At 42.1% G+C, this 23,351-nt stretch overlaps 2 protein-coding genes and 1 long non-coding RNA gene across 4 annotated transcripts; all 3 read left to right on the top strand.

Moving 5' to 3' along the window:
• The first annotated feature begins 199 nt into the window (after positions 1-199).
• LOC145422531 (uncharacterized) lies at positions 200-2,141 on the top strand. The gene is made up of 3 exons (XR_013903842.1): positions 200-315; positions 1,442-1,584; positions 1,737-2,141. It is a non-coding gene; the product is annotated as an uncharacterized LOC145422531 (long non-coding RNA).
• Positions 2,142-2,157: 16 nt separating this feature from the next.
• Positions 2,158-7,220, top strand: LOC113011898 (StAR-related lipid transfer (START) domain containing 9). 2 transcript variants are annotated; one of them, XR_013903840.1, is made up of 6 exons: positions 2,158-2,435; positions 2,586-2,683; positions 2,773-2,850; positions 3,141-3,218; positions 3,585-5,001; positions 6,927-7,220. XR_013903840.1 is itself a non-coding variant. In XM_080294006.1 (5 exons), the coding sequence occupies exons 1-5, from the start codon at positions 2,243-2,245 to the stop codon at positions 3,768-3,770; spliced, it is 633 nt and encodes a 210-aa protein (XP_080150132.1). In that variant the 5' UTR covers positions 2,158-2,242; the 3' UTR covers positions 3,771-6,872. The 2 variants fall into 2 exon arrangements, 1 of the variants encoding a protein (XP_080150132.1); XM_080294006.1 differs by lacking the exon at positions 6,927-7,220 and having other exon boundaries at positions 3,585-6,872.
• Positions 4,532-23,063, top strand: stard9 (StAR-related lipid transfer (START) domain containing 9). The gene is made up of 15 exons (XM_080294181.1): positions 4,532-4,610; positions 4,876-5,001; positions 7,641-7,871; positions 8,034-8,514; positions 8,626-15,381; positions 15,637-15,825; positions 15,950-16,133; positions 16,308-16,472; positions 16,565-16,658; positions 16,914-17,062; positions 17,240-17,304; positions 17,444-17,646; positions 18,981-19,060; positions 19,418-19,576; positions 21,090-23,063. Exons 1-15 carry the CDS (start codon positions 4,532-4,534, stop codon positions 21,189-21,191), a joined length of 9,063 nt encoding a protein of 3,020 aa, XP_080150307.1. The 3' UTR covers positions 21,192-23,063.
• The last annotated feature ends 288 nt before the right edge of the window (positions 23,064-23,351 follow it).

Here is a 23,351-nt window from a genome sequence, read left to right as displayed (position 1 = left end):
GCTCTCAAAAAATAGAGCAGAAATAAAAACCTCAGAAGAGTAAAATTTAAGACATAGACATACAGATAATGAATGGAGTAGATTTAGCCAGACATGTGGTGTGCATCTAAGTGACGTTAGGGATATAAAAGACTTTAAGCTGAACTTATATTGAAGCTGATTTTTTTTAAACTTCTGCCTCCTTATTTCTCTGTCCTTGCAGCTTCTTGGAGATCTATAACGAGCGTGTAAGAGATCTGCTGAAGGGAGGAGAGCAGAAGAAGAAAGCCACACTGAGAGTTAGAGAACATCCTGAGAAAGGACCCTATGTACAAGGTGAGTTTTCATTCCTTTCCACTGCTAGACAGAAGAATGATAAATCTACATTAAAAACCCCTAAAATCAAGATGAACAAATTGCATTACAATGTTTAAAACATGACGTAGCAGTTCCAGGTGATGATGCACTAAATGTTGATCTAACGGACCAGCTTCAAGGAGACACAAATCCCTTTGGGATTGCATCAGGAAGGGCATCCGGTGCAAAAAATCTCCCAAATTAAACAGACAGTGACCCCTTGTGAGTAGGGGAGCAGCCAAAAGTATCTTGCATGAATGCACACTCAAGTAGAAGTCAGAAAAAATTCTCTAAGATGTCTTGTTTGTGTTGTTTACAAGTTACAAGTCTTCTTCTGTTTTTGATTTAGTTTTAGTCACATCTATTTTTAGTTGTTAGATTCCTGTTGCTTCTTTTATTTCACCTTTTCTCTTTTCCCCTTCATCTCTTCATCTTTTCCCTCTCGTTCCCTCCATTTCTTTCTCTCCTTGTCATCCGCCGGACTCTCCGTATTCAGAGCCCCACATCCACTCATTGTCTGTATCAGGAGAAATCCCACTTGGCCAGAGGAAGTGAAGTCATTTCCTTGTGGTTCCAAGCAGTTCCACACACATCATATCCCATTTAGGTTTTCCAAATTCTACTTCTAATCCCTCAGTGCTTTTCCATCCAAACACTGTTTTGCTGCCACTCCTGTTTTCCTTAAACAATTTAACTCTTTGTATTGACCAGCTTAGAGTTAACAAAGAGGAAGAGGCTAAATGATGAGCCAAGAGGCTCCATGATGATCTGTGTGCACATGTTTAACAGCTTTTTAAGTTGGTGATTCATGCCTGGAAGTAGAGCATTGTTAGAAACTGTTGTTTCTAGATGCTGTGGGAAATATTAAAAAGCACATGGTGGGAGCAAGGATTGATGCATTTCCTGTTTGTGTCTCTTTTTTATACTTCTTTCCTCTTAACATTTTAATCCCTGCAAATAATCAAAGCAGCTTTTTTGTCTCATCTCCATTCAGTTTCATGTTTTTAGAAGTTTTGTATGATGTAGAATAAAAATCGGACTGTGTTCAGTCTTGCTCGGGGTTGACCAATACAAATTATCATTCTCTTTGCGTCCCTCCCATCAGACCTTTCATCACATGTGGTCTCAGACTGCAAACAGGCCATAGACCTTCTGGAGGAAGGCATCGCCAACCGCATCACCGCAGCAACCCACAACCATGATGCCAGCAGCAGATCCCATGCAATCTTTACGATTCAGTACACACAGGTCATCTCACTCAGACTCTGCATGTTGTGCTGTTACTTTTTTCCAGATATTCTCATAATACTCCAGAGTATTGAATTTGTATGACGACTGTATAACTGACCACTGATCAATATGCAGACTTTGGGTTATTTACTTTTGTCTTTTCTCTTTAGGCTATCCTAGAAAACAACCTTCCTTCTGAAACTGTCAGCAAGATTAACCTGGTCGACCTGGCTGGGAGGTGAAAATGTTATTTCCTGCTGTCGTGTGCCCTATTTTTTCTCCTTCAGCATTGTTTAAGCCCAAATCGTTGACAAAAGTGCCCCCTAGTGGATACTGACTCTTGCCCTCACTTTGCTGAACTCCCTATTTCACACATTTTTTAGTCATTTTTTATTGATATGATGTTATACTTTGTTTTTGTTGTGTCTACCAGTGAGAGAGCAGATCCCCACTACTGCAGGGATAGACTGACAGAGGGCTCCAACATCAACAAGTCTCTGGTTACTCTAGGCATTGTCATTTCAGCTCTTGGTAAATAAAATGTTTTAGTATTTTTATTTCACTTGAATAAACTTCCACAAAATTCACATCTATTCTCTTGTGTTCTCTCCTGTGCTTGCTTTTTGGCACATCCTTCAATCTTTTTGCCACCACCTCCGCAGCTCAGAACTCACAGATGTCAAGCAGCTGCCAGAGTATCAACAGCGTGGCCTCTGAGGGCGATGGTAGCACAGTGGGTAGCCACAGCAGCTCGCTGTCTGGAGGTGGAGGTGGGAGGAGGCACTGCTTCATTCCCTACAGAGACTCAGTCCTGACATGGCTTTTGAAAGACAGTCTGGGTGGAAACTCCAAAACCATTATGATTGCAAGTGAGTTCAAACTGAGTGATTCCACAATAAATTTTTATTTTCATATATATTCTAAAACTGTATTTAAGAAAACTGACCACCTTATGCCACGTAATGTGAGCGTTAACTGCTGCTGGCTTGTGTGCGTTTCGCGTGTATTTTCTCTTGCAGCGGTCTCACCCTCTGCCAGCAGTTATAACGAGACCCTGAGCACCCTGCGCTATGCTGCCCATGCCAGAAATATTGTCAACAAGCCTCGGGTTAATGAGGTTAGCGGCTGTTTGGAGTCAGATGCCAAGGTTTAATGTTTGATCTAATTGTTTGGATTAGGTTAACGTGCACTTTGATTTCTGTGCAGGATGCGAATGTTCGGCTGATCAGGGAACTGAGAGAGGAGATTGACAGGCTGAAGAGCATGCTGCTCAGCTTTGAAATGGTATGGTGACCTTTTATCGCTAGAGCGTGTCTCTAACTCTCCCAGGGAGACACTCGGCTGCGTTCACTCCCTTAAAAAAAAAAATCCTTCTTAGTACTGTAAGGCTTTGTATAAAAGAGATTCTCACATTACACATTTTTCTACCAAATCCTTAATACAGTGTTTTATATCTTGGTGACATTTCTAATCCCCTTAGGTGGGCAGGACTGAATTGCATTGTAATGTCTGTGTGACATTTTCCTTTTGCACAGTATGTTGACTGATCATTTCTTTACTCTCTTGATTGACAGCAACGTAATCCCAGTCCATCCTTGAGTGACGAAAGGGATGGAAATCTTTCTGAAATCGTGCTGCAGAACGAGCTAAAGGTAACGCAGGGTCGACACACATGCTTGCATCTGCCTGTCTGAGTCTTTGACACTTTAAGCAAGTGTGACTTCGGTGGAATGTTTTTATCAGGTCGCTGCTTTTTCCAATATTTACCATGTATCTTCTCAAAGATTAGACACCGACACTAACTGAACTGGGATTTTATTTTTTGTTCTGCCTTACTAGGAGACATTGGAAACTTAAACAGTTAAACAAACCAAGTGTTAGAAATCATTCTATCTGAAGAAGTTTTTTCAGTACTACTATCTATAGGACTGGACATTAGTAGCAGATGTTGGTGCCAACGTTTTCTACCTCCCATTCTTCCTGACATTCCTTTCCCCTTACCCATTCCTGGGTTGCAGGTGGAGCAGCTGACAAAGGACTGGTCAGACAGCTGGAGAGACAAGAAGGAGCTCCTGGAGGAGTACAGTGTGGACATCAACAGAGACCGGGCCGGCTTCCTCATCAACTCCCTCCAGCCACACCTCGTTGCCCTTGATGGAGATGTTCTCAGCACCGGTGTCGTCTTTTATCACCTCAGGGTATGATGAGAAAAAAAAGGAAATACAGGGTTTATATTCTTTCTCTTTTTATGCAAGTGTCTTTGCAACCCAGGAGATACGTATTTGTAATTTACAGGCATGCCATAACATTCAAAATATATTTTTTTGCACAAACAACAGAATGCAAACTTTTGCATTTGCTCTACTTTTCTGAAATCTCAAGTTACTGTTTTTGTCAGCTGACTTGACTAAAACCACCTCTGTTTTTCTACTAGATCCCTCCAATCCTCTCATCTTCTTGTACTACTATTTCTCTCTGTACTTCTAGAAAAACTCTTGAGAAAAGGTGCGTTTCTGTTGCCTTTTCTTTTCACTGTATCTTCCAACTGTCCTGTCAACTTCCCCTCTGTGTGTACGTGTGTGTGTCTGCGTGTACCTTCTGCAATGCATAAAACTCTCTTGGATAAGAGGCTCTTAGTTCTGAGGCTAGGAGTCAGGGGAGCTTAAGCTGTCCTGATTCTGACAATGACAAGCGTACCCTTAGGCCTGACAATTACACAGTTTCCTTCATGTGAAGAACTGAGGCCACCTGGGAGCACATGTGGACTTGACACCAAATAAGAAAGCCTTTAATCCCATTAGATAAGACTTCAGATTAAACAAATCACATTTATTTTTCTTCCAGGTAAGTGAAAGAATAGACGTTAAAACCCCTTCACAGAAGATTTTGTGTCAAAATATTTGCTTGTTTTTTTTTTTTTTTTTAGATATTTTTGTGTTGTATGTGGATTTTGATTAGAGCTATCATGCTCACAATATATTTTTTGTTACAGGAAGGAGTTACCCGCATTGGACCTCAGGACCAATTTGAAGAACCACAAATAGGTATTTATTTATTCTCTTAAAGCCATGCGATAAGAGAGGTCTGGAAACAGAAATGATACAATACAGACAAAGTATATTTTTGAGTTTGTCATGTAGGTTATTGCACACAAGGTGCAGGGTACATTATGACGATGTGGATGTATTATAAGCCCCTTTTTCATTAAATGTTGCATTAGATGCTGTAAATGTTGTGTAGTTGAATAGCAGCAACGGTACAGCTTTCTAAATCAAAATGTGTCACAACATTTCTGCATTCTGTGTGTAGTCTTGCAGGGCAGCGCCAGCTGTGAGATTGAAAACCACGGGGGTGTGGTGACGCTCAGGCCAGTGCCGAGCTGTGTCTGCCTGCTCAACGACAGAGAGGTCACAGAGTCCTGTAGACTGGCTCAAGGTCAGCTCATGTCCTCAGCAGAGCACTTTGTTCATACTGTCTTTGGTTCCCACCAGGTTTGCCCCAGATAATGTGACAGAAGCTGGTTATCTTGGTACAAAAAGGAGAAAAAAATTTATTTTTTAATTAGAGACGGACCGATCCGATATTACGTATCGGTATCAGTCCAATACTGACGTAAATTACTGGATCGGATATCGGAGAGAAATAAAAATGTAATCCGATCCATTAAATATCAAAAAAGCACCTCACAAAACTTGCGACACGGCGTAACTCGGCTCATAACCGTAGCACGTCGGAGCAGTGTGCTCACGTGATAGAGCGGCTATGTGTATTTGTAGCCTCGCTACCAAACCAGCATTTCATCTCCGAGGAAGTTATCCCAGAGAGAAGTAAAGCAAGTGTGTAAGTTCATCTCTGAATGTTTGTAAAGCATTCCCACGTTAAGCTTAACAACCGATATATGGAGCGACTGCCTCTTCTTGCTGCTACTTCAATCGTGAAACTGATTAATGATCAGCTGATCGGCTTTTCCGTCGCGTGTCCGTCTCTCTTGTTTGTTTTTGGCCCACTTCGCGCCAGAAAGAGGAAACCAGCGGCTGAACAACAGCAGCACGTTTAAGCTTGATAAGCTGTTGTTAGAATTTATTTAATATTACTTTCTACACCAGGATCGTTTTCTACGTAGCTGATGGCTGGTAACTGTGCAGGGGCGGATCTAGCAAAGTTTAGCCAGGGGGCCAATAGGGCATGAACAGGGAAAAGGGGGCACAAAGACATACTTTTCTTTCTTATTCTCATTTAAAATGTCTAGCTTTTAATAAATAATTATCTGAATCTTACACCCAAAGTTTTAAGCTTATGTAAAATATATAGAAGTCCATTACTGTATATAGTAACTGTTAAGTCTAATATACCCTAGTAAGCTATACTACTTTTTCCTTTGGGAAGACACCATCTGTGCAGTCTGCAATTTTGTTGAAGAAAGATGTTGAATCTATTTAATATTTCTTGAAAAATAATTTATTTCTGTGCATTTTTTTTTTCACACTGCATCAAATTAAGGTTGATTACGTCGATTAAGCATCATGAGGTGGAGGGTGGGGGGTGGTTCCCTATTTTTTATTTTTTTTTGCTGGGAGTTTGCAACCCTGTTAGTTAGGTTGCTTAATATTTCTGCTAAGTACTCTTTAAAATACCAGAATAGGAAGGATTGAGTAGGTTTAAGTTTATTAGATTGATCAGTTTTGCTGAACTATGAAATATTTTGGGTGCAGTGTATTTTTTACATTCAGGTATAATAGAATAGCTTTAGTGTTGTTGTTTATTTAAACTTGAGTATGAACTTATACAAAATGCAGCAATATATTAAAAAAACAGTTTTATTGATTAAAAAACACACTATATCGGATTCATATCGGTATCGGCAGATATCCAAATATATGATATCGGTATCGCACATAAAAAAGTGGTATCGTGCCATCTGTAGTTTTAATGTTGGATTTGAGCTGTGCGAGTCCAATTTTGTGATTTGATTGATTATTTTTATGTAGATATTGTAAATCAGCTTTTGGTGAGTTACTGCTTTGCTCTGCTGCACGTAAAGCTAATTCATGACTTCAAATGCAGTTGATGCCTTTTGCTTAATTAATGCTGGCCTTAAACGAAACTTGAATTTCATCCAAGAATCAAAAGAACATGCTGTGAGCAATTTGTCTTTCAAATAAGCAGGGGAAAAAAATGATGTTCTCGACACACATATACATTCAGCAAAGCTAAAAAAAATATAAATGCACATATGCTTAAAGATTTACAGAGTTACCTTAAAGATAAAAATGCAGGGTACACACACACACAGCTTCCATGAACACAATGCCATGGGTTTAGCACAGCTCATGATGAAAGATTTGTCTCTCTGTCTCCAGGAACAGTGATTACCTTGGGAGGAGTGCATAAGTTCCGCTTCAACCACCCGGCTGAAGCAGCTGTCCTTCGGGAACGCAGGCGGGTAGGTGCTAATCGTCCCAAAACGAATGCGATGCTGTTGATTAGGATGACAATCATGAAAATATTTATGATGAGCAGATGATTGGGTGATACACTTGAATGCTAATGATACACAGAATTTCCCTTTTAACACATTTCTTATTTTGTCTGTAAACACTAAAATATTAATTTTTCTTTTAAGGCCAGTGAAGGTGGCATGACCTGCACCTACACAGAGCTTTGCCTTGTGACCCCTGATAACAGGTAAATACTGTTTTAAGGCAATGTTTCCCACTCTGTGAATATATGTGGGTTAAACAGGTATTTTTCTGTCCCCACTTTCATATTTGATAAGAATTACAAATCCAGTGTCCTTCCTGTAGATTCATGCATAAGTCCTTCCACTTGGTGGAGTGCATGTTTCCATTAGCCCCCACCCTTGTGAACAATCCCAGTTAGCTGTTTACGATTCAGGCTCAGGGGTTGCTTAGTTACTCATGAGACGCTGAACACAACAGTATCCTTTACTTTCAACCTCTCTGCCACCAAACTATAAAATTCTAGACATCAAACTACACATAGGTGAGGTAAAATGATCGTTTTACTCTCCATGGTTGTCTTTTTTTCTCTCTTATTTCATCATCGTTTCTCAGTCTGTGCTTCATCTGTGTCATGCATCTCTTTTTGTAGTGTCAAAGAAGCGAATCTCCCACAGCAGGTGGGTGCATGCTTCTCTCCCGGTGAGGAGCCTTCTGCCAGGCAGCGTGTGGAGGAGCAGAAACGCTTCGTGGAGAGTTTGCGTCAGGAGATTCAGGCTGAACAGAGACGGGCTGAGAGAGAGCTAGAAAGGGAGCAGGCCTACCTCCAACAGCAGCACACTGAGAGTGAGAACTCTTTGCATTTCATCACTTACACAAGTATTATTCAAAATCCAAGCTGAAATTCTGCATCGTTTAAAAAAAAGAAAAAAGGATGACATACCAAAAGTCATATTGATTGCGATTTCTAGTGCTCAAAATGTCCTACTTTCTGTCTTTAATCAACAGTCCAGCAGTGGATTTTGAAGGAGAAACATCGCCTGACAGCTGTTGAACAGAGGATCACTCAGGAGTCTGGAGTTCAAGCAGACCTCCTCCCTGCACCCCTGCTGGAGAGGTTAACAAGCCATGTGTTCAGGGATCAGAAAGATGTTTCAGTGGATTGTCCATCCCAAGTGATAAGAGCCAGGAAGAAGGCAGTGCAGGATGAATTGCTAAAGCATCACGCTCTCTGCCGGGCCGAGAGCCGCATTCGGCGCAAAAGGCTGCGTTACCAGCTGGAGAGAATCGCCAGCAAGCAGCATCTGTTGGAAGCAAAGAAAGAGTTACAGCAGCTGGAAAAGACTCTGCCTTTAGGACCAGACAGCCCAGAATCTCCTGAGGCTGGATCGCCCTCAAAGGTCAAAGGACGACCGTTTGATTCTCGTAGACACTCGTTTTCATCCGATCTTTTGTCCCGACTCTACCCACAGAACACACCCATCTTCAGGTAAGGGGACAGTAAAATCTGTTGGTGAGGATTCAGGAAGCAGTTTTTCAGGTTTTTTTAATTATTTAGGTCTTGACTGTTAAGACATCTGTTTTTCTCCTTCTCCAACAGACACTTCCTCAAGAGAAACAGATCCACAGACCTGACTTTAAATTCACCCACAACGTCCGATTGGACTGGTAGCAGGAAGTGGGTTTCGGATGAGTGTCTTCCTCGGGAAAGGACCCAAAGTTGTTCTGGTTCTATCTTCTCAGAGCAAAATCAGCCCCGCCAGAATGGAGTAACCTCCCCTGAAAAGATCACACAGACTGCCAAGGAGGGACCACAAACCCAGCTCTGCCGGGAAAGGCCAGAAAGGAAACCTCTGCTTCCGAACCGAGACCTGTCTTTTAAAAACAGGTCAGACCAGAAATTGACGGGTACACAGAAGTTGCCTCTTGGATGTAGTTTGCTGCTAGTCGGCAAGGAAAACTTTCAAGGATCATCCACAGACAAACCCAGTTCTGAGAATGGCCCTGTTATGCACGAGAAAACATCCTGTCATGCAGATAACAGCAGATTAGGAACCATCAGCAAGTCGTTTCCTCGTTCTGTGGGGCCCAGGATAAAAAGAGCTCTGTCCAGAGTGTTCAGAAAACCTCCCTCAGGTGTGAATAGACAACTGCCTAAGCTGCTTGGAAAATTTACAAGTAAATTTCACTGGAGACAAAGAAGAGACAAGAGCCTTAGAGACACCAAAATGGGTCAAAGGAAATGTACCATTAAAACTACAGTCTCGTGTGAGGAGCTTGACCAAAGGACTCTGTTTGAGAGCATTAGACATAGACGGTGGCATAGTACTGAGGCTCTGATGAACAAGACTAGTAGATGGATCGATGAGCAGCATGGACTGGTTGGATGGGAGGAAGAGCGAGAAGTCAAAGACAATGGGACATCAGACTGCGAGAGCCTTTTCTCTCTTGATTCTCTGTCCTCTGCTTATGCCACAGCTCTAGCAGAGCAGCTGAGACATGAGGATGCAGCTCAAAGCGAAGCAGAGAGTGAAGACAGTCAGATGTCTAAAGATTCACTCAGTTTGGAGAGCACTGTTAAATTCTCAACAGTGAAGAGATTTAGCCAGACACTGGTACCAACCTACTCACTGGTGACGGATTCCACTGATTCATCCAAGCTGCACACTAAAACAGTAGAGACCAGTTTTGAGTGGGACAGCCGTCAGAAAACTCTCGTAATCCCAATAGAGGCATACTGGAGCCATCAAAGCTCCCCGAAGACAAGACAAATTGATACAACAATGAAGCCTTCTTCTCAAAGCTCATTAGTAGCAGATTCTAGAGGCAGAGACACTGTACATAAATTAAATCAGGACTTTGGGAATGTGGAGGCTTTAACCAGTAGCCCACGCTCTCTGAGCAGCTGCAGTGTGAGGGAGCCAGAAAACCCGCTGGTTCTCACTGATGCCTGGTCCTCCACAGATGCAGCAGAGAGTCCCAGGATGCAGAGGGATTCTCTTCCTTTTCAAAGAAACATTATGTTCCGACACGCAGAGATCAGCAGCAGTAGTCCCAGTCCGACAAGTATGAATCTGTCTGGCTCTCAGGTTGGATCTAGAAGCCATAGCTCTACGTCCACTAGCACTGAAGGTGTAAACATGAAAGTGGAAGAACACGACCTTGAAGTTTTGGGGGGTTTTCAGGCGCTGACAACACCAGACAATGCCCTGAAGTCTGATAATCAGAAGGATGTAAGGTGTTGTGCAGAGTGTTTAGGAGAACCCGCAAAAATGAGAGATCCTTCTATTACAGGTACTCCAATTTTCAGTTACAGTCAGCATCCAGCATCTTCATTAGATCAAATGGAGACTGAAATTTCCCAGACCACACAAACAACATCAAATTTGATTCAGGTGTTTGCAGATTCCTCCAATATGATGTTTGCTGACATTACAGTGTCCTCTGACCATGAAATGTGCAGCTCATTGTCTCAGTCAGTAATCCATTTCTCCACAAATCCTACAAACCCACGTGAAGTACTGGCTGAGATGCCTGAAGCTGCAAGTCTCTTAAAACCTTCTACTGAAAAGGCAAGAGTATGCAGTCTCGATTGTGGAACAGAAAAGGTGAGAGATTTACAGCAGTGTAAGTTTACAAATGCAGAAGATGCATTTCTTATAAGGGATGGAATCAAAGACGCTGAGCAGGCCACTGCACTACAGCAGGAAGTTGATAAATCAACTTGTAAAAATTCCAGGAAGAGAAACAAAGACAAAGAAGATACTTTCATGGGCAGCTTGAAAATACCAAATACACAGGACAGCAGCGAGCTGGTAAGCTTCTGCTGTGCATCAGGTGACAGCCATGAGGAGATTTGCCCTGATGACAATAATAGCACCGGGGATTCTAATAAAGAAGAGCCTGCAGTAGAAACTAGCAGCAGAGGATGTGATTCTGTTTGTGTTGTTGGCAGCGTTACACAAGATACAGTGTCTTCAGTTGCATTGCCAGTATCTGATTGCAGCAGTGGGAAACTCGAACCAAGTCGTGGCGTCTTTGAGGACTCTCAGTTTGGGCTTCAGAGTCATGAAAAAGATTCACAGAATAGTATTTCATTTGGCGATAATAAAGTAGTCCAAAAGGTGGGTGTAACCCTAAAGGAACAGTTTGTAGAAACAGAACAGAGAGAATCCCGAGTGAATAACCATGGAAAAAACCAGGAAAGGGGAGAACACGTATGCAAGTCAGATGCTATTTGCAGCACTATTGATCTGAGAATCGCAGAAGTGGTGAAAGAGCACATGAAATTGACATTGATGGATAGTGATGGGGCCAGGAAGAGCTTGAGTCAAAGTCTGAATGCCTTGTCATCATCTGCAATTCATTTTGTTTCAAACAGTAATGAATGTAGATGGACAGCAAAACATCTGCGAGATGAAAGGAGTAATCAAGCGAAAGAAGGAACAAACCTGAGTGGACATCCTACACTGGAAACTTTACTGATAAGTAAAAATAAGGTGGATAAAAGTGAGCACCTGGCTTCAGCTATGGCAGCTGAATTGAGGAATAGCAGCACGGTTGTATGTACTGAAGTGACGGAAACCTTTGACAGCGCTCATAGCGTGTCTGATGGAACATTAAACAAGCAGGTCTTCAGCCGCTGTGTTTTCCAAAACTCACTTCCACATATCCACTCAAGTCTGACTCTGTGCAGCCAGGCAGGGTGCGAGCACGCTAGCGACTCTTTGTCAGCAAGTGATGCCTTTGTAACACAAAAACAAATTAATGATGCAGGCAAACGTGAAATAATAGCTAATCTTCATCCAGTTATTACTGATATTTGCTCCAAAAAAGCGGACAGCCAGACAGATCCCCCAGCTTCCAATGCTAAGCAGACATGCCCACAACTTAACCAAATAAGCCCTGAAACACTTTTCACCACTGACTGCATAAAAGTGAATTGTAGCTGTACTGCTATGGGGCGCACAGGTGTGGAAACTGCATCGAACGTTGTCAATAAAGATAATTATTCACCCAAACCAAACACGCCAAAGATGATTCAACATTTCCAAACCAGTGGCGAAATATCTGGAGCCATGAAGTTATTAGCTGGTGGTGGATTACATCAGTTTAAAGCAGACAGAAGCTACAGCAACCAGAACACACCCCGTGGTGAGGATGTCTGCATGAAAGGCTCGGCTGGGCATGATGTAAATGTTGAACGAGACACCACAACAGGAGGCAAACCTTCTGTCACAGCACAGGATGAGTTCAGCTATCGACAGACTGATTCCGATAACTCGTCTCAGAGCTGCTGCAAAAACAAACCCCCAAATTTATCTGAGTCACATCCCAAATTTAATGAAAATACTCAAATCATTAGCAGTGGAGATTGCATAATGAAAAGTGACAAAGAGACTTTGACCCAACCATTCGTGCCACACAATCGAGCAGTAACGGCGGAGTCACAATCTAAAATGCTACAGCAAAACTGCTTTAAAAATCCAAGTTGTTTTAGACCTGTAATCGCCAAAGAGCCCAAGAAAAGCACAACTGGAGGCATGTTAGGAAATTCTTCTCTTATGATGCAAAAAGGCAAAACTAAGCGGTTCAGAAAGTCTCACATCAGGACCTGTCCCACATCTTCCTCTGACTCCTCTCTTAAGTCATCAGACGAGGATGAGGAGGACCACGCCGCCACTAGGATGCATCACAGCAGGCTGGCATCTAAATGGGTCAAGCTTGACATTCAGAATGATGTCAAACCTGAAGTCAGACAGCCAAGAAAAAGCAATGCAGGACAATCTACTTTAGCAGCAGCAAACAAATCAAACGTGAAGACTTTTTCCCATGGAAACCCCGGCAAAAACGAAGTTAAGCTTAGTAAAGCTTACACGCTAAAAAGACACTCCTTACCTCTTCGGTCAGTGTCACAGAAAACGGAACAAATTAGCCCGCATGCAAACAAAAAGGAGCCACAGCATGTGCCAAAGTCTCAAGACTCCCCTATTCATTTTGCATCCAGTGACATCAACCCTTATGTTCACCAGTGGCAAGAAGACGACTCAGGCCAACATTGCTACCCAGCGTTTGGAAGTGCTGCTGACCTATCCAGTAATTCTCCACTTTTAAACAGCTCAGAGAAACGTATAACAAGGTGCTGCAGTGTCGATAATGGTCTGAATGAGCAGAACTCTCCATTTAATTCTCATCTTAGCACATATGCTACAAACAAGGGACTCTCTAGTACTCTTAGTAGTGTGGAGGATTATAAAGAACAAGCAACTAAAACATCTCGGCTTACACCCTGTCAACAGGCATTTGCGAATATCTGCAGTTGCCCTGCTAATCTGACAGCAGACAGCGGTTCTCCAGTCAACAGTGTTCCTGGCGATCCTGGCAACGCTTCCGGTCGAGTAGATGAAATCATGTTTGTTTACTCACCTGAGCAAGAGTGCCAGACGAGCAAAACAAACGCACAAAGGACATGCGAACACAGTACTCAGACTGAGCGTGAGCTTCAGGCGCAGGGTAACGGTAAGAACTGTAGCTCTCTGAAGAGGAAAGATCGTCACAAAAGGAGCAACACAGATGTACCCGCGTCACAGAAAAACAAGGTGGATATCACAGAATCTCCAACTTGGGCCAGTATGGAAAGCATGTCAGCTCACATTTCTAAGTTAATCAACAGCACCTCAAACCTGCTGGGGGACGTCCAGGGAATGAGGACAGGTGAAGTTCGCAGTTTCAGTTCAAGGAGTATTAACTTCTCTGATCTTAGCACATCTTACGTCGAGTCTAATGGTGGCACCAAGAGAGACTGCTCAACTCAGACAGCTGCAGATGTTGGGATCCAGACTGAGAGGCTTGTAGCTCCAGCAGAGAAGAAAGCTGCTGTTCTTCTGTCACCCAGTGAGAAGTCTAAATCTCATGAAGTCAATGTCATAGTCAAAGTGATTGGTTCTGATGCTGTGAGTGTCTCTCAAGACAAAAATATCCACTGTGTGGTAAAAACAAAATCTAACACAGTTGAAAAGATGCAAAGTATGCCTGACCTGAGGTTTAACACCTCTGTTTCCTCACAGCCTGCGAATGACCCTCTCAAAACTGCTCGTGCAAAGACTGCAGCTGACTGTCAAAGGCGTGTAAGGTCTGCTTCATCTAGAGTCTCTGAAGCACTGGGCCGCAGAAGTACTGCAGTCCCTGAAATCACCCATAGGTCATCAAAAATCTGCTACCAAGAAAATCACAGCCCTTCATTAACACACCTCACATCTCCTCATCTGAAGAAAATGGTCACATATACAGACCGTGCGTCTTCTCCTATTCTTACAGTGGGAGCCAGATTACGCACGAGGCTCAAGGGTAAACAGTCGGTAACATGTTCTGCAAAATATAAGGCTCAAAAGACAAACCATCCCTCTGAGGATGACAGCATGACCATTCCTTCTGTTTCAGATGGCAATCGGATGTCCTTACGGGATTGTGATTCTTCCTCTGACAAATTAGAATCAGTATCACTTGAGAAAGTGAGTGAAATTAGTTGCACAAGCTCTAAAAGATTAGATAAGTGCTCTTCAAGTCCAAATCCATCAATGGAAACATATGCAGATTCTGATGGGAGACATGTGAACTATCAAGACAAGGACAACCACAAGCTCGGGTCCAAATGGCCGGTGGCATCCCCGCAGTGGACGCCTACTTCAGCAAATGGTTTAATTTTGCAGAACCACATTTCCCCCACATTAAAACAGACTGATGTGCGCAAACAGCAGGCATCAGACTTCAGAAGACTTGTGCCTAATGCTGGGGATTTTAACTACAGTCTATCTCCATTCAGCGACAAGGCTGATCAACCTCAAGAGGATGATATAATGTCACTAGCACCCAGTGAATGCAACACAGATGTGCTTGTGAACATTGAACCTGTCAGCGATGTGTTTCCTTGTCAAGATAATCAGAGAGTCCCGGAGGACCTGCCTATGCACAACAAGTTCACCAACTGGTCGGGGGTCAATCAGCAACAGTCAAAATGCTCAAAAAACCTGACCACATTTGTGACCAGTGAGCACAACAAACGCAGAGAGTGTGCCGAATGGGGTGAAGTCGGGAGCTTTGGTTCAAATGCAGAATCTGTGGCGCAGAGCGACAGGAGGGCAAAGGAGATAGTGAAGCTGCGACAGGAGAGAGAGCAGGTGATGGCGACGGTCAACCTCAACATGAACCCGACACCACTGACTGTGGAGCTGGCAGAGGCTAAGCTTCATTACAGGCTGGGAGAGACGGACACGCTGCTAAAGATGTTGTCCCCGAGGTCCAAAGAAGAGCTTGTGACGCCAGCTTCTGCTTCTACAAAACAGCAGCTGTATGATGTGTAAGGATACAGTTGCCACAAATGCTCTATTTTGACATAAGATTTGCTTTAAAATGTTTAATACACACCAAAGTGGAAATGCCTAATTAAAAAATCCAAAAGAAATAATAATAATATTCTCACCTGACATTCAGTGCCAGCTTTTAAAGCATAAAACGCTTTCGTAATTGATACTGCGGATACATTGATATTTTCTAAAACTGGTCTTCTCTTAGACTTCATTGACATTACTGTTTTTTAAATTGGATCCCTCAGGCATCGCAGGAGTATTGAGGGTTTGAGGCAGGAGAGGGAGGAGCGCCTCCAGACTTACCGGAGAGCTCGTAGCTTGAGTCCGAGCAAGCACCCACGCCTCCGTCCTCAGGAGGCTGCATCTATTGCAATGCCCAGTCGGCACAAAGAGCATCTTCAAAGGCTTCGGCAAGAAGTGATAGAGAGCGCCAGGTGAGATGCTGAGTTTCACAAAATCAAAGCACAACGGGCTCCTTGAATCTCACATTTCGTGCTTAGGTTTTCAGGAGTGATGTAAACAGAAAATCTATTTGGCTCTTATTTGTTTTTACTGAAGAATGCCAGATGCTCCAAGGGAAGAAAGCCAGTATCCATCTGACATTGAGCAGCTGTTGCGGGACTATGGTCGAGCTCGGGAAGAAGCCAGGACGGAGATCGCAAAGGCACGAGAACGACTGCGAGAACGGACTGAGCTTGAGAAGAGGAGGCTACAGCAGCAGGCCCTATCTCAGGAAGACAAGGTCAGTCAGATCCATATCACAGAGAATAATTAAAGATCCCAGCCAGTGAACTCCAGGGTCTTCATCTTATCATGATAAAAGTGACTATAGAGGGGATCCTGTGTGCTGTGCAGCATTTAGATGTTGTTGTAAATGTTTGGATAAATAGTTTTGTCTGTATGAACTTGACTCTAGGTGACGTGTGCCGGACAGGATGACTTGAGGCATCGGACAAGGATAAGCAACAGCACTTTGTGCACGGGGTCCAGTCTGAGTCTTTCCTCTGGACCAACATCAGGGTACAACAGTGGCAACACCACCCAACTACAGCAGGGCAACAGACCAGTTCGAACAGGACAGGTCTGTATATTAATGCTACATGATACATTAGATTTGAAATGAAACTGAGATTTAAGACTGAGCTAAAAAGGCTCAACTTTTCTTCTGTCCAGATCATGAAGAATGAAGGGCTGAAGGTTGGGACACGTCCTCCTATTTGTGCTCCACAGAGTGTGAAGACACAGAGAGGGTGGCTGTCAGCCCAGGGTAACAGCAGGACAGTTAATCACCAACCCCAAATAGATTTGGGCAATAATCATGATTAATTATTATTTCAATAAGACGTCCAGATAAATCATTGCTATTTCAGGCTTTATATTTGCCTTCCTTGGAAGCTTTGGCAATTTGTTAAATATGGCGACTAATAAATGAGATCATTGCCCAGGTTTGTCACCACTTCTTTACCCTCTTCTTTACACCCTCTGTATCTAAATGTGCTAATAATATCATGTGATTTATTAGACGTCCAACAGAGCAGCGGGTTTGAACCTCTGATGACTTCATCTCCGGCCTGTACACGCCAGCGGACAGCATCCGTCGGCTCCTCGTCTTCCATATCGACAACCTATCAGGACATCACATTCAGTCTTCTCGGTCGAGCTCTGGCTGAGGTAATATAGCTGAAAAGTCAGCTGTAGAAAAACGTGCTCTAGGAGAGACATTCTAATTAGTATTTTGTATTTGAGTTGAAAGATTCACATAGTAATTAACTGTCCTTTATAAAAATTTCGGGTTTATTCTCACTGGCATTTGTTTTTGAGGTGAGTAAGACATTTTTTTCTCGACAGGTGCGACTGGCTGCCTCAGGGGATTTTGGCAACTTGGTGACGGGCAAAGCCGCAGCAGGCTGGAGGTGAGCATTCTCCAACCATCTCCCCTTTTCTCGATTTCCTCCGTGCCTGCTCCAGGATAATTTTGAGCAAGTAGACAATTTGCAACACAAAAATCATTTATGTGCTATTAGAAAATGAACTCTGTCTATCTTTACCCAGTTACCAAGGAGATGAACGGGGAATTCAGGCATACTACAAACCCTCTTCCTGCCCATCTGTCCACGGTTTCCTGGGGGCTGGGGAGCTGGACAGACCACCGGATAGCCTGTGGAACCTAATCTCCCAGCTGTCCAAGAGCCACATGTACAATCAGTCAGTCCGCTCAGTGTGGACACGACCACTAGATGACAGCACTCAGCTTGGTGAGCCAACATCCTCATAGGCAGCAGTTTTAATGACAGTATATTTAATCTTGAGTTATCCTGAATATCGCAATTTTAAGGAGATTTCTTGAAACTTCATTCCTCCCTATCCATTCATTTGTTATAATGCTAGTAGTTAAAACATCATCTTAAAAAGTAAGATGCTTATTTTCTGAGAGAGTTCAAAAACTAAAACACTGCTTAAACGTCATTGCTCAGAAAGAAAAACTGATGAATTATGGTTGTGTAAGGTGGCCTTGTGCAATCCGTTTACCTTGCAAAAACCTTTGTGCTTTTGCTAAAAAGCAAATCTTAAAAATAAAATATAATATTTACACTTTTATCTTGACAGCAAAACTATTTATATTTTGTGCTACGCAGTTAATAGAGCCTGCAAATTCTTCTCAGCGAACGCATCTGCATCCATTAACTATCTGTACTACAGCGTGGTTCAGCACAGTCTCATTCATCACTGCCAAGTTTGTTTTATTACGCGGCCAGCTCCATTCTCACACCTGCAGTGTGTTTTCATTTAATACCTGCAGCCCACCACGAGGCCTTTTTTACTTCTGCTGGCCTCTTGTTCTCCAAGTTTTCATTCTTTGGATAATTTTTGTTTTTTATGCAAGCATGTAGAATTTAAACTAAAGTATCAAATCACTGTATCGTGAATATGACATTTTATTTAGTGAACTTTCTTTCCACCAGTCTAGTATCCCAGTATTAAACAGAATTGGTGCTGGATAATTAAAACACGTAGTAGAACGTACTGAAGGTACATGATTTGTTTGTAGTGTAGTTTTTCTTTATATGTGACTTTGTTTTTTAAATGTTGTATTTATTGATTTTTGTACAGCATACACAATCACAAAGAACAAGTAAGAGTCTGTCAGACACTAAAATATACATAAAGAATTGAAGATAAAGATGCAGCGGCCCGAGTTTGAGTCCAACACGAGCCCCTTTGCTGTGTGTCTTTCCACTCTCTCTCACTGCTCTCCTGTCCACGCTCTTCTGTTACACTATCTAGCATTATTTTTATTACTTTTTAACAGATGGAAGTCTGAAAAAGGCGAGATATGTCATGTGTGGTTTGTTGTGAAGATTATGAGTAGGCTCGTTAGTGTATTCATGAAAGTCTGAGAAAGAGCCTTGCGCTCAAACATCACACTGCAAATAAAATCCTTGCACAGGAGCTGTTTGGTTTGTCTGTTTCTATAGTAGTAAATCTATTTCCAGTATTGGGCTTTTATTACATTGCCCCAGTTGTTTTATTTCCAGGTTTGTATCGACTATACTTGATCATTTTCACGTATCTCTCCATTTTTGTTTAGTTTACATTCTCACAGATTCGTCCACCTGTCACCTCAGCCAGCCGCGAGATTTCTGCTGCATCAGCTCGCAGTCCAAACAGGTGAGCACAGCTTCAACATTAACCAGCCGGCGTGCATGATTACTGTTCATCTCTCTTGTGTAAGGCTCAGGGAGTATGTGCAGCGTTTGCACGCTTTAGCTTGACAAAGAAAAATCCAGATTACATTGTAGTGCAAACAACAATTTAACAGCATGTTCCTCATCCACAAAATGTTAAACATGCTATTTAGATACTACTCATGCTTAGAAGTCACCGAGCATAAACAACACTCTGACTCAGAGGCAGTGGGTGTGGAGGAAATCATGTCAGCTGTTGGTGTCGGTGTACACTTGCCTCCCGGCTGATCAAAAGAGTGCAGCGGCACCTGTTTTATTGATATTGTTTTCTCTGCTGCAGGGTGGCCTGCACGTGCTGGCAATGCAGTCTGTGTTTGAGGAGTCTCTCCCTCGGCCCAGTGTGGACGCCATCCGTGGGGAGATGTTGCCCAGTTGCTGGATCTTGCAACCAGTTAGACGTAATGAAAAGGAAGTAACCAGAGTCATCTACCTGCTACAGGTAAAATATGCTTGCCAGAAATACATCCGCAGGCTCTCATGCATCACTCCCTATTTCACTGGGTGCAAAAGTAATGCGTTCACATAATTCAGAAGAATAAATCTGACCTTTGTGAAGGTTATTATGTTCGGTTTCTTTTTTGTGGTCATTTTGGAGGCTGCCGTTTAAAGGCCAAAATACCTAAAAGACATCTTTCAGTGAATTACTTCTATATTCCCACTGTATTACTTTTAGATATACGTAATAGCGCAGTTGTGTGTATTGCAATACAACCAACAGAAGGGTAGCAGAGTTGAAGTCTATGCATTTTAACTTCCAGTAAATCAGTCTTTCGAGCTGATTATTGAGGCTGATTGTGCTGATCTAAACAGCAGGATGACTTTATGGCTCTCCACTGGCAGGCTTATCACTATTAGGGAAATTAGTTTCGTGGAGTAGAAGCTTTTTTTTCACCTTCCACCAAGTTTACCACAGGAGCAGCTGATACAGCACAGACAGACTTCACTCAGAGTCCATCTTTATAATGAAAACATAATTGTATTTTTGTATTTGCTGTGTTTGAGTAACTTGCTCACTGGACATTTCATTAGGTATACCTATTTAACTACTCATTTATGCAAATATCTTATCAGCCAATCGCATGGCAGCAACTCTGTGAACTACAAACGGATGGGGAATAAAGGTTATTTCAGTGACTTTAAACATGCCGTGGTTGTTGGTGCCTGACAGGCTGTTTTGAGTATTTCAGAAACTGCTGATCTACTGGAATTTTCCCAGACAACCATCTCAAGAGTTTACAGAGAATGGTCCAAAAAGTTATGTGGGTAAAAATCCCTTGTTGATGCCAGAGGTCAGAGGAGAGTGGCCAGAAGCTGACAGATAGGCAACAGTAACTCAAATGTAACCACTTTAGGCAGCCAAGGTATGCAGAAGAGCATCTCTGGTGTACAGCAGCAAAAGACCACAACAGGTGCCTCTTCTCTCAGCGAAGAACGGGAAACTGAGGCTACAATTCACACAGATTTACCAACTTTGGGCTGTAGAAACATGAAAAAATGTTGCCAGGTTTGAATCTCGTTTTCTGCTGTAATATTCAGGTGGTGTTGGTGTAAACAACATGAAAACATGGATCCATCCTGCTCTGTATCAGTGGTTTGGGCTGGTGGTGTAATGGTGTGGGGACTATTTCCTTGACGTACTTCAGGAGGCCTTGGTACCGATTGTATCAATGCCTTTATGATCGCAGTGTGTCCCCATCTTCTAATGGCTGTTTCACTGGATGTGCAGCTAACAAATCTGCAGCAACTGTGTGAGGCGTGGCTCTCATGTCAATGTGAACCAAAAATCTCTGAAGAATGTTTTCAGTACCTTGTTGACTCTTTCCACAAAGAAAATGGGGTCCAGCTCATAATTAGCACGGTGCACCTAACAAAGTGTCTGGTGAGTGTAATTTGCAGGCTGTACTACATGGATGTCATTTGTTATCTCCGTTTCCTCTTCTGTTTATTTTCAGCTGGACCTAGGAACTCCATCTTTTCCTCACCGTCTCGTGAACACTGTTGCCAGACGACAGGCAGCCGTCATCGCCGATCTTGACGTTTTCCTTTCTTCGTAAATCGGCGGGACGCGCAAAGACGCATCATTAGCAGCGAGCACTTAGATCCTCTCCATCACGGAGTCGGTCTGTCTTTTGAATTTGCACCTGAAATGTTATTTACTTGATTTTTTTTTTAAGGGCACTGTTACATTTTATATCCAGACACAAAGTTGAAGCAGCTTTTTTTTTTTTTCTTAATGAAGGTATTTTTGTAAAATATTGGTGTTTTTCTATATTTGTGCATGCACATGAATATTTTCAAGACTGTTTTACCAAAGATGAGATGTTTTTAAATGAATGACTTGGCATTACAGTTATTGCCAGTTGCTTTTAGGTGCTTTCAGGTTGAGACCACTTAAGTTTCCCCTCTAAATCTTATATCCCCCTGATAAATAGCAGGCATTTTACCTCCTCAGTGACATTTTTGTCTGTTTACTTTCTTTTATATGTTGACTGACAGATGCAGCCAGTTCTGTTAATGTTTTAAATCCACCAGTGTACATCTTTGACTGCTTCCTCGCAGATGCACATAAAAAAAACACGGTGTAGTGATAGACAGAACAAAATAAGACAATTTTCACAAACTTCTCTTTAGTCCTTTTCCCGCTACATTTGTGTGCCTACAGCATTTCCTCACATATTCAATAAGATTAATTCAGCAGAATATGACTTTCAAATATCTCTTAGCAATTCTCACAAATGGAAAAGAAAGATATGTAAGCTATATACTGTATTTTATAGTAGCACCATGTAGGCAAACCTGGAGGAATGGTAAGGAGTTGTTTTGTAGCTGCAAATGTTAATCAGCTCACTGCAAAAAAACACGAGGGGAAAAAAAGTTTTGTAGCAAAACAAGGAAGAGGAAAGTTGGGAACCTTTTGACTATTATCAACTCTTAAGGGCATGAGGGCAGATCAGTTTTGAACCAGAACATGATGGTTCATGCCTTCATGTCAAACATGCAACGTGTTGATGAGACTATTATCCAGCTCCAGGGTTAAGCTCTCATAGTTTTCAGTACCCCGATTCTGCATGAGGTGAGTTTTTAAGGTCTTCCCCTCCCACTTGTTTCTGAAGCCTGTTATTTATTTAGTTTCTCTTGCCTTCTGTTTGAAATGCTGTTGAATGTGTTATGTAGCTGTTTTTCGGAGTGCTGTGTTTGTGGCTGCTTGCACAAAACCTTTTATGCATTTAGTAAAATTGAAGAGGATTGTAAAAAGGTTGTTGTTTTAATGTGTACAGTTCTTTAAATTAAGATGAGAAAAGGCCAGACTGCTCTCAGACATTCCGGGTCTTGTGTATTTGGATATGAAGCCATGTTATGCGGAGTCATTAAAAGACAATGTTGACTCTGAAAGTTCAACTAAACCTGTTCCCTGAGGCACCAAAGAAAAAGAGACAAGTGAAAAATGCAGTAGGAGCTGTATGGAAGGTTGAAGGAAAATAAAACTTTAGCAGGAAAAATTAATTGCAAGATTTTAACTTGTCAGAATTTTGAGATGCCTAACTCAAAAGTTTGACTTACAGATTGCAATTTTAATATTGTCAGTAAAACAAACCTCCGTACAGCTTTTTGTAATAATTTCTTGGTTTTTTTTTTAATAGCATATTTTTTATTTCTTAAGAAATATATATATTTATGTTTTTCTGGTGTGATATGTATGTATTTTATTATAAGCGCCATACTTCTTGTTGCTAATAAGTTGTTATTAGCCATTTTTCAAATAATTTGTTTGTTTTTTATGACACAGAAACTGTTGCATCAAAACCTCTTGTGTGTTCAGTTTTAGTTACCTTGTATGTAGCAAGCAGAACATTTACCTTTAGTGCTGACTGAAATTCTTTTTGGATATTGTTGTACTGAAAGGTGATATTAAAAAAACAAACAAACATATTTCTCCGTGTGCTTCTGGGTTAGAAACATTGTGTTGCACTATATCTTTAATGAAGTTTCTAATAAGATTATATCGGTGCAGTTATATCGCTTAAATGGTTTCCAAATGAGCTTTATTCCTTTTTTGATGTCATTTCTTCTGACTCTGACTTCATCACACAGGTGTGTCCACTCTCCATGTCCTGGCCTCTCTTCTCTACCTTGGAGGTGACATTTCTGAAAGGGTCTCGATAGGTAGGTGGGTAGTTGCCGTGTGCGCGATTAGAGCCCTTTCTGGGCGGGGT

The sequence above is a fragment of the Astatotilapia calliptera genome, chromosome 19 (assembly GCF_964374335.1).
Source record: "Astatotilapia calliptera chromosome 19, fAstCal68.1, whole genome shotgun sequence".
NCBI lineage: Eukaryota > Metazoa > Chordata > Actinopteri > Cichliformes > Cichlidae > Astatotilapia > Astatotilapia calliptera.
This window is presented reverse-complemented; position numbering and strand designations above follow the sequence as displayed.

Bases quoted from the DNA above. Each gene is read 5' to 3' on its own strand.
- LOC113011898 (XM_080294006.1), top strand. From the start codon at position 2,243: ATGTCAAGCAGCTGCCAGAGTATCAACAGCGTGGCCTCTGAGGGCGAT. The intron at 2,436-2,585 runs GTGAGTTCAAAC...TTTCTCTTGCAG, and splicing joins CAAAACCATTATGATTGCAA to CGGTCTCACCCTCTGCCAGC. The intron at 3,219-3,584 runs GTAACGCAGGGT...CCTGGGTTGCAG, and splicing joins TGCTGCAGAACGAGCTAAAG to GTGGAGCAGCTGACAAAGGA.
- stard9 (XM_080294181.1), top strand. From the start codon at position 4,532: ATGCTCACAATATATTTTTTGTTACAGGAAGGAGTTACCCGCATTGGA. The intron at 17,305-17,443 runs GTGAGCATTCTC...ATCTTTACCCAG, and splicing joins AAAGCCGCAGCAGGCTGGAG to TTACCAAGGAGATGAACGGG. The intron at 19,577-21,089 runs GTAAAATATGCT...GTTTATTTTCAG, and splicing joins GAGTCATCTACCTGCTACAG to CTGGACCTAGGAACTCCATC.